This window comes from Pezoporus flaviventris, unplaced genomic scaffold (assembly GCF_033815535.1).
Source record: "Pezoporus flaviventris isolate CSIRO_AGI_PZ_B2104156 unplaced genomic scaffold, CSIRO_AGI_Pfla_v1 ptg000045l, whole genome shotgun sequence".
Lineage (NCBI taxonomy): Eukaryota > Metazoa > Chordata > Aves > Psittaciformes > Psittacidae > Pezoporus > Pezoporus flaviventris.
The window spans coordinates 2,236,002-2,252,151 of NW_026892593.1; the positions used below are offsets into that span (position 1 = coordinate 2,236,002).

The 16,150-nt window shown below is 39.6% G+C and overlaps 1 protein-coding gene across 2 annotated transcripts in view; it reads left to right on the forward strand.

The window, feature by feature from the left end:
• Positions 1 to 11,842, forward strand: part of CDC123 (cell division cycle 123) — a 37,034-nt gene extending 25,192 nt beyond the window's left edge. For both annotated transcript variants that reach the window (XM_061467249.1, XM_061467248.1), the window contains 4 exons: positions 2,777 to 2,805; positions 8,267 to 8,395; positions 10,173 to 10,310; positions 11,138 to 11,842. In XM_061467249.1, coding sequence (XP_061323233.1) covers positions 2,777 to 2,805; positions 8,267 to 8,395; positions 10,173 to 10,310; positions 11,138 to 11,164 — 323 coding nt within the window. In that variant the 3' untranslated portion in view covers positions 11,165 to 11,842. The remainder of the gene's footprint in view (positions 1 to 2,776; positions 2,806 to 8,266; positions 8,396 to 10,172; positions 10,311 to 11,137) is intronic.
• The last annotated feature ends 4,308 nt before the right edge of the window (positions 11,843 to 16,150 follow it).

Consider the following 16,150-nt stretch of genomic DNA (forward strand, 5'->3'; position numbering starts at 1 on the left):
AAACTTTTGAATAAAGGCTGTGGTATTTGATACACTGAAGCAGCCCAAGTAAATTGTCTCGTTCTTAAACGTGGAGTCCTTTGCAAATTATATTGGAAATAGTTTCATTGCATGGTTAAGTGAGAATTGGATAGTGTTCTGTTGTGCTGGGTGATCAGTAGTGGTGAAAAATACAGTGGAGAAATTAAACTGGGTCTGGCATGGACCAAACCTCAGTTTAATAAGATAAATAAACATAAGAACTGGTTGTATTTTTGTGTTGTCTTCTATAAAGGTTTGAAAACTCAGCCTTTAGGTAAGTTTTGAACATGGTTAACTATTTTGCTGAGCCACCAGAGCAATCAGCTAGACCTGCCTGACATTCTGAAAAGACACTTTCTAATGCCAGTCTCTGTTATATTACAATTCTTAATCATTTGGCTTTGCAGGGTTCCTTTATTTCAGTCCCAAGAAGATCTCAAGGATTCCATCTTGGAGAAGACTAGTAATCTGGAAATCAGTAGATTAATTTAATAGGTCCATATCCCTCATGTTTGGAAGATCTGTCATATAGATCTGACATTGTGATTGCTGTCTTTTAATTTTCCTCTGTGTTCCAACATAATTTTAGCTGGTATGTCATCAACTGCTAGATAAGAATTCAGGGCACTATTTTAGGAAATTGATGCCTAGATTTAGGCTCTGAAACTGAAAGGTCTGAACTGTCATCTTACGTAAAGGATAGAAAACTATGCCATCGAGTTACCTCTGAGTTAAGGAGGTTTCAGGGTGACCTTCTGGGATGAGGTTTGTTAACCTTTTGTTTGTAGGCCCTAAATGCTGGTGACTTGTCCAGCTGCAGAGAAATGCCATACAGAAAATGGTTTCTATTTGTTTGTGGTTTGGTTTGGGTTTTTTTACCACCTTTCATTCATCCCCCGTCATCTCTGTTGCTCCGCCGTCTGGTAGCATATGTGTTGTTAACAGTAAAAATCTGGGTTTGCTTGTTTGTTTGCTTCTGAAGGCAAGGTATTATAGCTTTTTTTCCTGACTTCTTGTTTTGTTGGGGATTGTGATGCTGTTTGCTCTGCTTTTTCCAGTTGGTCTGGTAGCATGTCCAGATGGAAGAGTTGAGTCAGAGCAGCTGAAGCATTGCAGAGTCAGAGCAGTAGGATAACAGATGGGTGAATGCTTTATAAATAGTTCTAAATGATGTTAGAATCTTCTAAATACTTTTCATAAGAGCTCAGTAAGAACAGTGTTCTGGAGGTATTGATACTGTAGAATTGAGCCTTGGCTTACCCTCCATTTTGAGCTATTGCTGGTAAAGTTCTTCTACAGTCTCGCTGCCTCCTGACACTCCTGCTCTGAGGTGGTCCCTAAGAAAAGGGAACAGTTCAGGTTTTCTCTGTTCAGTGTTTGTGAGTGTCCTGAACTGGTCACCAGTGTGCAGTCGGTCTTAACGGGGATGTAAATCCTGCTAAATGCCATTAGTCTCAATGATTGCCATAGATTTGCTTCAAGCTGACAGGTATCGTTTGATAATAAAGCTCAAATGTAAGAGTTCCATGACTACTGAGAGTACTTGGTACAGGCAACATGTTCAGTTGAACAGTTGGAGAAGAAATCTAGGGTTGCTGAGCTCCTTTTTGTGTTGATGGCTTAGGCGGGGCTTGTCTTCTCAAGGAAATACAGCTCTTTATCCCAGAGTGACATTTTAATGTGATGTAACTGAGCAAAGAGCTGTGTGGATTTTTAGGCTAGGTGGGCAAAACCACTTATGTGACTGGTTGAGTTTTGGTTTGCCCTTAGCCCAGCCAACTTTACATGAAATGTTAGATTAAGTTGCTGAGTAACTTTGCTCATGTGATCAATCAACATCCCTGATGCTGACGGTAGCTTGTTGAGTAGTCATTTAAGCTCAAGTGTTCTTCAGTCATATCCTGAATTTAGTTTATCCAGCATGTATTGGGAAATCTCTTAGCTGAAATATTCCTTTTCTTATTAGTGAAGGAAGTGACAGTATAACGTCTGTCTGAAATTTTTCCAAATCTGGCTTTTCTTTCTTTCTGCTAAACTGATACAAGTGCATGTAGTCATGCCTGAATGCTTATCTGTCGGCTTCCCTAGCTGAATAAACATACAGAACAGAACCCATGGTCAAAGATTCAGGCTTAATTCAGTCAAGGGGAAAGACAACAATGGAGCTACCCAAGGCAGCTTTGCGTTGATCACTGAGTAGCAAAGGTTCTTTTTGAAAGAGTTGCTGACAATCAGTAGGTGTGCTGTATCTGCTCTGGGTTACAGTAAACAGCCATTTCACTGCCACCTCCTCCTCAACACGCCCACTGCCCCCTTTGTTCCTACAACCTGTTTGTTTTGTTATTTGCTGCAGTCCTAATCTTTGTCAGGCAGGAACTTTCCCCTGTTAAATGTTAGTGCGATGTCTGCCACAGTAGAGTTAATCCTTCCTTGAAGTTTCTCAGTTCTGTTGTAAACCAAACAGCAGTAATGTCAAAGATAAACTTCTTCCTGGGCTAAGAGTTTATCAAGTGTTCTTTGTTGGGGGAAAAACTCAACAGACAAAGCCATTATTAAATGGAAAAACCTCTCAGTGCATTAACTGTGGTTACTGAAATGTTTCAACTCTTGGAGATGAACCTAATTTTGGCTTGCAGTTCCTCAGGCATGTTGACTTTGCAGATTGTGCTTTGTACGCAAGTATCCAGTAAGATTTAGGTGCCTTCTGTGAAATTATATATCCTAATCTTAACTTTTTCTTTTTTCTCCTTTTCAGTTGTGTTTGATGTGTACAGAGACAGCAGGGTAAGTGAACTTTATTCTGTGGAAAGCTTTCCTGAAATGCTACAGAGGTGAAGCAAACAATAGCTTCATCTTCCTACAAGTGGTCCTTGGGGGGAAAAAAAAATAGCTTAAAACCCAATAAAACAAAGGAAAAAAACCCCACCCCAAACAAACCCCTAAGCAAACCTCCCCCAAAAAACCCAGAGTACTTGATGTTTTTATTCTGTTCCCCGGGTCTCTTTCTATGTTGAAAGACTGTCTGCAGTAGGATGATAATAAGATTAGGGGTGTAAATATGTCTTTGCCAGTGATGCAATTGTTTAGTAAATACCTTCCGGAGAAGCAGCCTGTCTAAAAGTAACTTTCGCTTCAGCTGCAGTTCTCTCAGCTCTGTGGATCTACTGGAGGCAATTTAGTCTTCATTATGACACAGAGTCTTTGCTGAAATCATTTACAATAGAATAGACTGAGATGAAAGGAACCTACAGTGATCCTCTAGTCCAACTGTCTGGCCAATTCAGGGCTGACCAAATACTAAAGCATGTTATTAAGGACATTGTCCACAGGCTTGAGGCATTTGAAGTACTTCATTAGTATTGTACAACATTACTAAGTTGCTTTAGCGAAGCGCTACCTTTTGCTATGGTTCCCTTTGCTTAGTGTTTACTCTTGGTGCTTTTGATGGAAATTTATCTGAACATTCAGCTAGAATGGCTGTGATATTTAAAAAAAAGAGAAGGTGGGGGTGATATTTTGCTCACTAAAAAAAATTTAGGGGATTATTACAAAAAAATTATTCCTTCTGGTGCACCACTTCTGTCCCCCCCAGGATGTTTTTCCCTGTAGTATCTGAACTCATTGGAACTAATCATTAATATTTCTTCAGATTATCCCTGTGAGGTTGGAAAATGGTAACTTGTATTTGATATGTGGAAATCTAGGGTACAAAGGGGTAGATGTTTAAAGAGTATATATGAATGTAGCACATGTGAGAGAAATGGAAGCTAATATTTTCTTTTCAAACTGCTCCAGCTGTGGTTTTGAGTGTGCAGCAGATCAGAACCCCAAACATCTGGATAATGATGGCATGGGGAGAAATGTCCTGTCTGAACTTCAGGTGCCAAGATCAGAGTTAGTCACCTTGACCTTTCCTAGTGATACAGAGCCCCTTTGTCTCACTAGTAACAATGGAGAGAAATAGGTCGAATGAACTGTGCTTGAAAGGCACACATGTATTGTTCTAAAAGCAACCACAACCAAAAATGCATTATGTAGCTTTAAATATCAAAACTAGATTCTGGGAATCACAACCTGATTTGGGAAATCACATTAATGCACAAAAAGTAAGTGGTTTAGCTTAAAGTTTTTCCAAATCCTAAACCAGAAATGTGAAACAAATTGCTGTATGCTTTTTGCTCTATACATTTATAAGTCTCACTGTTTGACTTGTTTAGAGTTACAGGATAGGAGAAGGTCTTTATTTCTGTTGAGCTGGGAGTGTCTGTAGTAAGTCTGGGTTCTGACTTTGAATGTAGCTCAAGTATTTTGTAATTGTGTAATAGTAAATCATGCAAACCAGAAACTAAACAGGCACGTGTGTCGTGTGAAAAACAACTGTTGTGCTGTCACTCAGCATGATTTTTATAACATGGGTACCTAAAATCAGGCTATGGGCTAAAATCAGCAGTGCTGCATGATAATGAAAAACACCTGCCCAAGCTCAGGTCATCAGGCTTGAGTGTGCTGTTAGGCAAACTGAGGAGCAGCATTTCAGCTTTGAACCAGCTTCTGTCATTGGGTACTCTGCCTCCCACCTGAGGCAGTAAAACAGATTATTTAAGTAAAAGGTTTCAGCCTGCGTGATCTCAAATGAGCAGTGTTCCTTCATCTGTCAAGATAAAATGTATGTTAGTAGATATCTAGGTGCCTTCTATCCTGAGGTCTTGTAAACTGCCAAATAGCCCTTTGTGTGTCAGATCCTCCTTTCACACACACTTTTGTGATTTGTAACTGTATTATTCATTGTGCCCTTTGTATGTGAGTTACAGGCAGCAAAAACAATATTGAGTGTTGCCGAGTGTGATTAATTTCCAGAGCCCAGGCTCCTCGTCAGGCTGGTTGCACAGCAACCTCACCTACAGAATGAGAGCTATGTCCAGTGTCTGCTTATTTTAAATTCTTTCAACTCTAAATATTCAGCTTGAAGATGCTTGTTCTTTGATATGGTTGTGAATGAGAGCAACCCCTTCCCCATGCTTGCTTTAGTTACTGGAGAGACTGTACAGAATAGGGTGCCACAGGTCTTGCTTATTGAGTTAGAGGGTGGAATAGAATCAGCAGTGGCTTGATTGAGAACAAGCTTTTATACGTCCGCCTTTCCTGTCCCTCTTCACTGAGCTCATCTGAGCTAGTGCTGGACTTTGCAAACAAGTCATCTTTTAAGGAAGAAACACTGTCACACAGTCTTCCAAGCTGGATGATCTGGAGACCTAGTCCTGAAGAGACTGTGTTGCAGGACTGATAGCCTGTTTTCATTTGGATCCACTTTGGTTTTGGGAGGATTTTTTTGCTGTTGGGATTTCACAGTCATTGTGCAACAGCTGACAGGTCTGAGAATCAGCTCTGCTGCTGCTTTATCTCCCAGGTGTTAACAGCTTCTAACCATATTCAAGACAAGTCACTGTGGTAAGACAAGGAAATGCAGTGGCTCCAGACCATGACCAGCTCACAGCTGCTCTTGTGAATGGGCCAACTACTGTTTGTGCCTCTGCCTTGTGAGCATTATCACTGTGCATGAAGGTGCAGCTGGAGGGAGGGAGATGTAACAGTTCAGTTTGCATTTTATCTTTTAACTTCCTTTAAACAGTCTTTGTCAAGGCACTTCCTTTCGACGGCATGCTTAATGCTTTAGTAAAACAAAGTGTGTAGCTGACGTCATGGGGTAAATCTATTGGCTCCTGGTTTAAGATGTGAAGAAAAATCTGATGTAACACAGGTTGGGTATTTTTTACCCTCCAGATATGCACATCATTGCCTTCCTGGCTTGTTAATTTCTGTGCTCTCTTTGACAAAGATTACTAGTACCAGAAGATGGCAGATAAATAGCTTTACTTTAGATGCACAGTGCAAGTCGTCTGAAACTACATTTAAATTGTGACTTTGCGTGTAAGACTTGAAAGAACATTTAATCTTAGGACAGTTTGGTTACTGAACCAGGGTTATATATGCTCCCTTTAATGAGCCCTGAAAAGCGATGCTTAGCTTGTTTTGCCATTTTTCATCAAATTTGCAGCTACCAAAGCTCAGTTCAGATTTAAGACCATCCCATGGAAACAGTTGGGGCTGTAGTTGGTGTACTGCTGGCTGCAAGGAGGGAGAAATACTGTTGGGTGCTCACGAAAACCAGGGGTTGCTTTCAGTCGTTTCGAAGCCAGTTCTCATTTCTTTCCAGGGTATATTTCTTTAGAGAAATGATCTTAGATTCCTATTAAAAAGCTGTTTCATGTTTTTGGGCTGAGGAGGAGTCTCTGCAAAAGCCTGTTGTAGGGAAGTCCTTCATTAAGGATAAACATTTCTGATGCAAGGAGAGATTCTCTGAACTGCTGAACTAACTTTGCCAGCCGTTGTCTCTGTATGTGATTAAATTGGTTCATTAGCTTGTTTTTCTAATGTGGTAGAGTAAATCTAACATTCCAGATTCCTGCTCCTGCTGCCTTGGAGCTAACAAGATGTCCCCATTAGCAAAAGTAAAACATCACTTATAATGAGAATTTGTGACTACCTTTTGAAGAGGAACTGAGATGGAGATGGTAGCAGAGCTTGCCTCTGCTCTCTGCACCCGTGGTGTCAATATTAGTGCAGAGGTGTTGCAACTTAGCCACATGGGTCTGTGCTTCTTCACTCTTCTGAAGCATGTAAGAAACCACTCAGGTGTTCCTGCAATGCAGAGTTTCTCTTGTAGCTGTTGGGTTTCAGTACTGCTCCTGTGGTGCATTGGCTTCTTAAAATCTGCTCTGTGTGAGATATACCCCATGGATCTGTCCTGAAAGGGAGAGACCTGTGAAAGCTCAGTGGCTGGGGTGCTGCCTCAGTTCCAGTTACAAGTAAATATCACTGGTTTTTCTGTGGTGGGACTCTCTGCAGCCGCATGAGTGGTTGTAACACACCAGCCAGTGTTTCTGTTCTGTATCACATGGGTTTCCATGCTTTTCCTATTCTACAGTGCCTGTGGGGGTGATTTAGGTAGTGTGGGTGGGAGAAGTCTGCATGTTACTCCATGTAATGACTGTATTAAAAATGCCTTTTAGTTAGTCTTTATTTGCCTGTATTTGTGACTGAAGGCTTCAAAAGCATCTTTGTAAGTTAGAAAACAGATGGCTGTAGTGTAAATCATTGAAGGTACTTGTTTGTATCAAGATCTTTTAAAGAAAGAACATCCTTCAGGAATGAGGGAAAGAAAGAGAAAGTCAAGTAAGTTTTAGTAGCTACACAGTCTTTAGGTTTGGTTTCCAGTTCCAGTTGATCTTTACTGAACGCAATAAAGCCCCTCAGTCCTGCTTCTGCTACAGCAACCTTTTTCTTCCATATTTGATAGATCTCATTTCTTCCAGATGTAATACTTGTTTTGCAAATTCTTACTAGCAGTTGTAGTCATGTCATTTTAATTTATTACAATGTTTTGCCTTATTAGGATAGAATATACTTCCTTGGATAAGAAAAAATGGCCATGTGTTGAGGGTTGCATCTTGAGATGACAAGGAATGCAAAATCTTGCTCCCCTGCAGATGTCTGTTACCTTTAACATGTTTTGTTAGTCTCTGCTTTTATTTTCAGTTGTAAACCAGGAATGCTGTTGTGCATAATACTAGAAACTGTTTGGGACACAAATGTGTTAAAGATGAGGCAGGAGAAACTAGTCTGGACTCCTAGTAATGGCTGTATTAAAAATGCTTCTTAGTTATTCTTTATCTATATCTCTGCAGCACTTTTCAGCTTTCATGATCTCTATTAGCATTTTGTAGACCCTGCTCTGTATCTGTATAGTCCTTTCTAAGACAAAGAATAGCAGTTCTTGTAGTCTGCTGAATGTACAGCATTGTTGAGGTACCTTTTGATGGAAAGCAAAATCCCTGTTTGGCTGGGTTGGTTGGTTGGTTGTTTCCATTCCTTGTTCATGCTGTCAGAGGGGGACCGTGAGGATTAGATAGAACATCCATGTGAAATTTCATGTGAAAGCACTGTGCATAGAACTGATTTCAGTTTGAGCTTTGTTTGATCTTCTGTTTAAACAAATAAATGCATAAGTCATAGCTTGATGAATTTTAAAACTGTGTCTAATATAAAGGATGTTATTTTAATGGTGATTTCAATGTTGACATCTTTTTACCTAAAGACCAAACGTACTACAGTAATATCAGTATGTGTATTCTGATTTGCTTGTTTTAATTCTGTAGCTTATTTTAATGTTTCTGTTCCATTGCAGGGTAAGATTTGGTTAATAGATTTTAACCCATTTGGTGAAGTCACAGACTCCCTGCTGTTTACATGGGAAGAACTGACCTCGGGGAAAAACTTGAAAGGAGACCAGGGTGAAGGGGAAGCAACAGAACAGGTACAGCCCTGTGATGAGGGAGGGCTAACATCCAACAGGCGTTATGGACTTTATTTGTTCTCTGTCTTTCCAATAATCAATTTGTGATGCAAATTCCATTGAAGTAAATAGTTCTTAACTCATGAAATGTAAACTCTTTATAAGTAGAATCTACTTTATTAGATGGTAGTTAATCTCCACAAGCGTCACATCCTGGTTTTAGGTGCCTGCAAGGGAAGTTTTAGTTCAAACAGTCCAAGCCCATCTTGTACCTTTGACCATAGTGTGGGGAAGATGCACTGGAAATTGCTTTTATACAGTTTTTATGTGTTCTTTTCAATTTCTCTTGAAATCTGTTACTTTTCTATTTAATCACTTAAAGTTCTGCTTTGTTCCCTATATCTGTCATACATTTTCCCAGAGCTCCAGATTTATGTCTGGGGATAGGCAAAAAGAAGATTAACTTTTGTCTCTTCCTCATATCAAATACCCTTAGGTAAGCCTTGTCCTCTGGTTGAACTCCCTGGACTCGCAGAGCAGGGGTTTTCTATCCCTCTTCCAAGCTGCATTGCCACCATAGAAACAAATAACTTCCTGTTAATACAGAGAGGGAGGAATAGTCTTCATTTATTTGTACTCCAGCTTTTTTCTCACTGCGTGCTTGAGACCATCTTAACGAGTCCTTGAAGAGCTGGATAGAAGATATGAAGTAGCATGTTACTTTATCTTGGGAAACGCTTGGCAGTTGTCAGAGGAGAGATGCTAGTCAGATAGTGTGAGCTTTTCTTCATCTTCTGTCTGTTAAATTGCATTAGAAGTACCTGGAATGACAAGCTTTATTGAGCTGATTTTAACATTGGAGCTTTGCTATAGTTCTGTCATCATTTTCATAACACCTTGAAAGGGAAATACACCACTCTTAATGCTATTTTCTTGTAGTTTCACCACTTGAAGACCCATTCAGTGAACCTTTCTGCCAAAAGCTATGTCTCCTTTGTCAAAACACACTCTCGGTTCTTGAGCTGTTTGTGAAATACCCGATTTTTGTTTTGAGGATTCTCTGTTTCTTAGTGCCCCAGAGTTTTCTCTGGTGTAAGTCTGGATGAAAACTAGAATGACTTGTCTTCATGCTTAAGCTTACATCTGATCAGAGAGTCTGGTGTGAAGTTACTGAACTTCTGTCCTTAAAATGAAGCTGCTTATTGCCATACAGTGGGCGATAGCATTGCATGTCAGTGTCTTAGACTGAAACGTATATCAAGTAACCCAAAACCTGTTGCTATAATTGAGCATTTAGAGATGTTTTTAGATAGTTTATAGATATGCTTTTTCCTTCAGTAAGGAAATTGATTGGAAGTCTTAGGTCTTGATTTCAGAAAGGTTATATTTGCAAACGCAGCTTTAAGCAAGGAACCAGTGAAGACAAGTTTAGGGATTCTGTTGTAATGATTTCTTTTATCCACATATTTATGTAGATACTACTGTCCGAAGTTTCTCATAGTTCCATTATTACAGCACTGTTATAAGCATATGTATATTAACTGCAGTAATAATTGATACATTGTAGAAATTTTAAAGTGAGGGAATAAATGCCTTTACTTCACTTACTAACATTTGACTTTTGCTCTTAAAGGGGCAGTTTTTAATATAAAAACTATAGTTCTTAGCACAGGTTTAGTCGAGTGAATGCCAGATAAACTTGTTGGCAAAGTGATTCCATCTCATGGAGGAGTTCAGGAAACACTGCTAGCTTTATTCACATGCACTGTTCTTGTCTTACCCAATATGTTTTCCAAAGGACTCTCCAGTTTTCCGTTGTACAAACAGTAAAGTTACTGTCCAGCCTAGTCCGTACCTGAGTTACCGGCTGCCAAAAGACTTTGTGGACCTTTCTACAGGAGAGGATGTTCACAAATTAATTGACTTTCTTAAACTGGTAAGAAGTAGTAAAAAACTTTTAATTCATCTTTGTGAAATAGCAACATCAAAGTGCCTGGAATTGTGCTTTTGTAATTAATATAGGTTACATAGTAACAGCAGAAGTATTATATGAAGCCATTGTACAATGTGTTGTTGGATTGATTTTTATGAAGTGATGAAGAGCAAACCTTCATACTCAGCTTGCTTCAGATAATTAATTTTATCTTCATGGGAGGCAATGGATGCAGTTTAACAAATCTTACTGAAGAAACTGACTTTTCTTTCTGATTTAAATGTAAATACAAATGTAGCATAAATAGAAATGTACTTTTTGATGGCTGAAGCTAATGCTTTTAAGAACTTCTTTGAAAGTTGGAAGATAAGTACACTAAGAAAAAAACTGAAACAGTTTTTACTGTTTAGTATACTACTGTTTAGTATACTACTTTTTAGTATACTGTTTAGTATACTAAAAAAACCCTGAAAAGTAGAATTTCTCTATTCCTTTGAACAGTGACATGAAAACATGCCATCTGTTTAAGCTAGGGTAGGGAGGGGAAGTTGCCTTCATCTTGACCACTGACTTTTACCACCACCATCATGTTTTATGGTTGTATGTTCTGTTGGTTAACATACAGGGCAAATCTTCTTACTGGAAATAAAATGCTGTAGCTTTGGATGGGGGAGAGGGCTGATGTTGCTTTGTTCCATTCAAAAAATGGCTTAGAAATGCATTCATTGTCCAAGATGCACTGTATCTGAAAACAGTTGTCATGATTTGTTAGTGCTCTTATTGCAGATAACTGTGTCCTAACATTATGCACTGTCCTGTTCTGTTGACAGAAAAGAAATCAGCAAGATGATGACTGAAGTATCAAGAAGCATTACATTGAATTACAAGCAAGAAAAGTGGCAAAAAGCTATACTTAGCATAACTATTAAGCTATTGATTTAAAGAAAACCTGATTTTTATAGTGAATGAAAGCACCAAAGAGCTGTTCATCCTGCATGTCTGTTGGTTTATATTAAAAGTCTTTGTTAGGGAAACATGAAATGACAGGGTGAGTTCTCACTGGATTCCAGGTTAAATGCAATTATACCATGGTGTAAGCAAGCAGCAATCTGAGTACAACAGAACAACTGTTTTCCTATCTCATAATGCGAAGATTGATGCTGTTAAAGTGTGCCGTTGGACTCTTTAGTGATAAATACAACAACATTTAATGCTTGTGCAGTTAAAACATCAAGCATCCTCTGTATTTAGGCACAGCCTTGCTTAAAATATTGCAGTCACAAGGAAAGAAAGGAATGTATGGGTTTTCTTTCTGTAATAAGCTTTTAAAATTGTAAATTGACTTTGTTTTGGGAGCACTTCTCATCCTTCCTTTATGTAACAAAAAGTGGAGAAGGCATTTTTTTTCATGTACTATGGAGGCTAATTCTTCATTTTGGAGAGCAGCTATAGTAGGGTAGTTAAAGTGTCAAAGTTTTGCATTTCAGGAATTTGAAATTCTGAATGCATTTCAAGTAAATAATATTTTCACAATAGCTAAAGTTATGGACTTTGTTAAACTTCACCATATTGTATTTCATTTTCGCAGTAAAGCTTTCTTGAATTAACATTATTTCGTACTAGACATCATCTGTGGCTTTAATATAAATAGTTAAAATTACAGGTTGATGTTATGTTTATATGTGGACTAGGTCTTTTTTCTTTTGTATCACATATTTGAGTTTCTCAAGAAAATGATTATTCTTTCAGCTCTTAAAAAGCTGTATTCATTTGGTGGTACTTCATGGTTTTTGTATAAAGGGAAGTTTGCTAAATTTGGGAACACAGAAGCACTTGTTACCAGTGTCTGTTACCTGGGAGGTGTAGGGAGGACAGTTTCAGGTGATGAAGCTGCCAACTTTTGGATGTAGGTGCTTGCATGGCCTTAGTAATCTGTTAACAGTGTGCACAATTCCTGTTGAAACGAAAGGACATTTGGAAGTGCTCATAGCACCTGGAAACTGGTTTCTATTTCAAACCAGTTATGTGATACCTTCTGTGTGTATATAAAGCTGTTCATGTTTCTTTGTCTTGCTTTTGCTGTCAGATTGATACGGTGCTTGGTTACAGTCTGTTCATAGATGTTAAATCTGAGCTTAGATGTTGAACTATTACTGTCTTTATCTTCAGTTTTGAACGAATACTTACTCTTGTTAAAGACTATACAGATTAAGAATCCAGTTCTACCAAATACATTGATGAAACATAACACATTAGAGCTCCTGGAGTCAGAATACTGTCTGATCTACCCCTACCTGGGAAGAGATGGGAGTCACCGCTCAGTAGCTTTTAGGACACAGGTTATCATTAACTCTGAGTTGGGCTATAACTTCAGGACTTTGGATGCATTTTTCTCACCGTTATCAGAGGGTTTGTTCTCTAAATCAGGTGGGAACTTCAAAACCTAAAAAAAATCAACAAAGTTTTCTTTTTTTCTTTTAACATTGCTAGCCATAACTTAAACTACTGTGATGATCTCTGTGATGAGATCATCACAGTAGTGATGACAGAGCGAGTGAACAAGTTGCCTGACTGGGTTTAAACCACGACAGTTCTTAATACAGATAACACCCTGGAATTTCCAGCAAGCTCATAAATGCTTCTGAACTTACAGGTTATTGTCTTTAGACAGTACTGAATCTTGGTTTAAAATTGCAAAATAGTTTCCTGTATCTTTTTCTGTGGGCTCCACTAGTTAATTTACCGTTATCACAGCTTACTGTGCTGGATATTCACCACAACATATATGGTGTCAGGACCAGTTTGATGGGACCCTGTGCACTCTAAAGTGTCCCCTTAAGTGAGTAGGCTGGAATGTTGTGTCCTTTTAATAGTTCTTTGCTTCCTGATATTTTATTTATCCTGAAAATAGCATCACCAAGAGAACTGACCACAGTCGGTGCAGAGCTCTTAGCCTTGCTGGCAGCTTTCATACATTTTCAGGAACTGCAGTCTTCTGTGGATGCTCTGCATTTATAGTTGATCTCTTCTAGGATAAGTGATGGTGGAATCAGACACTGGCCCAGCTCCTGGCTCCCTAAACAGCTTTCCTTGTTGCTAGCCTGTGCTGGTCCTCTACTTAAAGGACTACCATAATAAAGGACCACCATCTGCTGCTCCTGTCTCCTACCTAGTGCCCTCTGGCACAGCTTACTCCTCCAACCCTCATCACTTTCAACAGCTGTTTAACAAAATCAAAGACTTCTCTGTATAGTTATATGCTGGTGATGAGTGAATTTGAAGTTTGTTTTTCTCCCCTATGATTTGGGTAACAAATGACCTGTCTGAATTAATGGATTGCTCAGCCAAGCCACCAAACACTGATAATTAACTTTATTTCAGAGTTGCAAGAACTTAATGGCACTTCCTCTGGGCTTAAGTTTAATAAGGACTTGTAAAAAATAGCAGAGAAAAAATAGTAGTCCTATGTTCAGGCCGTGATACAGATAAGTCCCCACTATATAAGTCTCTTTTATGTAAACAGATTCCCCAGAATATCCTTACAATTTAAATAGATAGTTTATATCTACTTTGTTGCTGTCTCCAACTTCAGGTAACCAGATGTTGGGGTCTGGGTTTTTGTTACATCTGATAGATTAAAGATTCCTCTTCTAAAAGAATTTTCATTCCATATGTCCTTTTGATCTGTGAGGATAATTAACAACCATTCCTCTTGGGGAGGTGTGGAAGCTAATGTTGATACATTAAAAATGCTTTAGATCATTTTTAAACTGAATAGTATATGACACTGTTTTAATTTTATTTCAGATCATCATAAAATTGGTTTCTGCCTGTAGGCATTATACAGAAATGGGAAAATACGAAATTCCACTTGATTCAGGTCCTTGTTCATGTGATTCAGTGATGTGATCACCATTTGCTGAGTAAGGGCTAGCTGTATACTAAATATTCTTAGTTGTATGCTTAAAATGTTCTATAAATATACTTGTAATCTCACCTGGATGACAAACATGAAGAATTAAGGGAAGGTAGCACACAGTTGTGCTATATAGATGTTAATGCATGCCAGGCTCTGAAGAAGCCTGGCTGTGTTTAATGGATCGAATGCAGTGAAGCTCAGTTCTTGGACTGCTCCTTGCACTGCCAAGAGCACCAAAGAAGAGTCTTCACTTTCGCAGCCAATGCTTGTGATATCTAATCTCGCAGATGGATAGTGGGGATCAGAATTCCTGTAACCCCCTAAGTAGTAGTTACTAACATGTACTGGCTTACTTCAGGATTTGGAAAAATGCTCCTGTACTGGGCTCCAGACTATCCATTCTCCCTTGATTCTTCTTTTTCCAGTAGTGTCCACACTAATCTGGTATTTGGGGGAATGTTAAAATTAGAATAAGATCTGAATTTTAAAACCTCCCTCTTTGTCCACTTTTCCTTCCCTCTTAGAAAAAGATGGTTTTGAGTGTTTTGTACTACCTGGAAAAAAACCTGAAAGTAGGGAGAAAATAGCCATCTCTGAGTCTCAGTAAAATGAACGTCACTTGTTGGAATCTGGTCACAGTGTGTGGCTTATAGAAATCCTCATAACTGCATCTGACATGCTTGGCTAGAAATTTCATGTTCTTATGCACTTGCTTGTTGCTGACGTCCAGGATGCAGTGCTGCCCAGGAAGAAGGTACCTGCTGAGATTGGAGAATCATAGGATGGTTAGGGCTGGAAGGGACCTTAAAGCTCATCCAGTTCCAACTCCCTGCCATGGACAGGAACACCCTCCACTAGACCAGGTTGCTCCAAGCACCATCCAGCCTTGTCTTGAACACTGCCAGGGATGGGGCAGCCACAGCTTCTCTGGGCACCCTGTGCCAGCACCTCAGCGCCCTCATAGTGAATAATTTCTTCCTTAATGTCAATATAAATCTTCCCTCTTTCAGTTTAAAACTGCTGCCCCTTGTCCTGTTACTACAGGCCCTTATAGAGGTCTCTTCATCTTCCAAGAAGTCCCCTTTAAGTACTGAAGGGCTGCGTTAAAGTCTCCCTAGAGCCTTATTATCTCCAGGCTGAACCAGCCCAGCTCTCTCAGCCTGGCTCCAGAGCAGAGCTGCTCCAGCCCTCAGAGCATCTCCTTCCCCTGGACTTGCTCCAATAGCTCCATGTCCCATCTTGCATTGTTACCCCCAGAGCTGGACACAGGACTGCAGGGGGGTGTCACGAGCAGAGTAAAGGGAGAGAATCCCCTCCATTGGTCTGCTGGTCACGTTCTTTTGATGCAGCCCAGGCTACAGCTGACTTTCTGGGCTGCAAGTGCACACTGCCAGCTCATGTCCAATTTTTCATCCACCAGTACTCTCAATGAAGTCTGATGGAAATGGGAGGTGTTCACTGCTTGGGCATCTGTTGGGAAAGCACCCAACATGGACAGACTTGAAAAGACAAAGAGTTCATGGATTTTATTCTTTTCACAGAGGGCAGAGTTTGCATTTCAAGGGATACAGGGTGTTCTTCCAGAGTTGGCTGTTCTGGATTACAGTCACGCTGATTCAAAGTTATTAAAAATCCTAAAGTCAGAGGTGGTTGTGGAGTTGGCATTTGGTGCTCTTGAGAAAGCAGGGAGATGAGAGCAGCGGAATAAGGACTGCTTGCCACAAGGCAGCTTGGTAAGTGTGGGTATTAATGTCTGGGTCCGTCTGGGAGATGATGGGTGGGATAAATGGAGAGAGGTGTTTTTTTAATGGCCCAGCAGCAGTCTCATGTAGGGAAAATGGCAGAGCAAGGACTTGTAAGGATCGATCAAAATGAAACTGCAGAAATTGGAAGGCACATGATTAAGTGTGAAAAGATGAGGGGA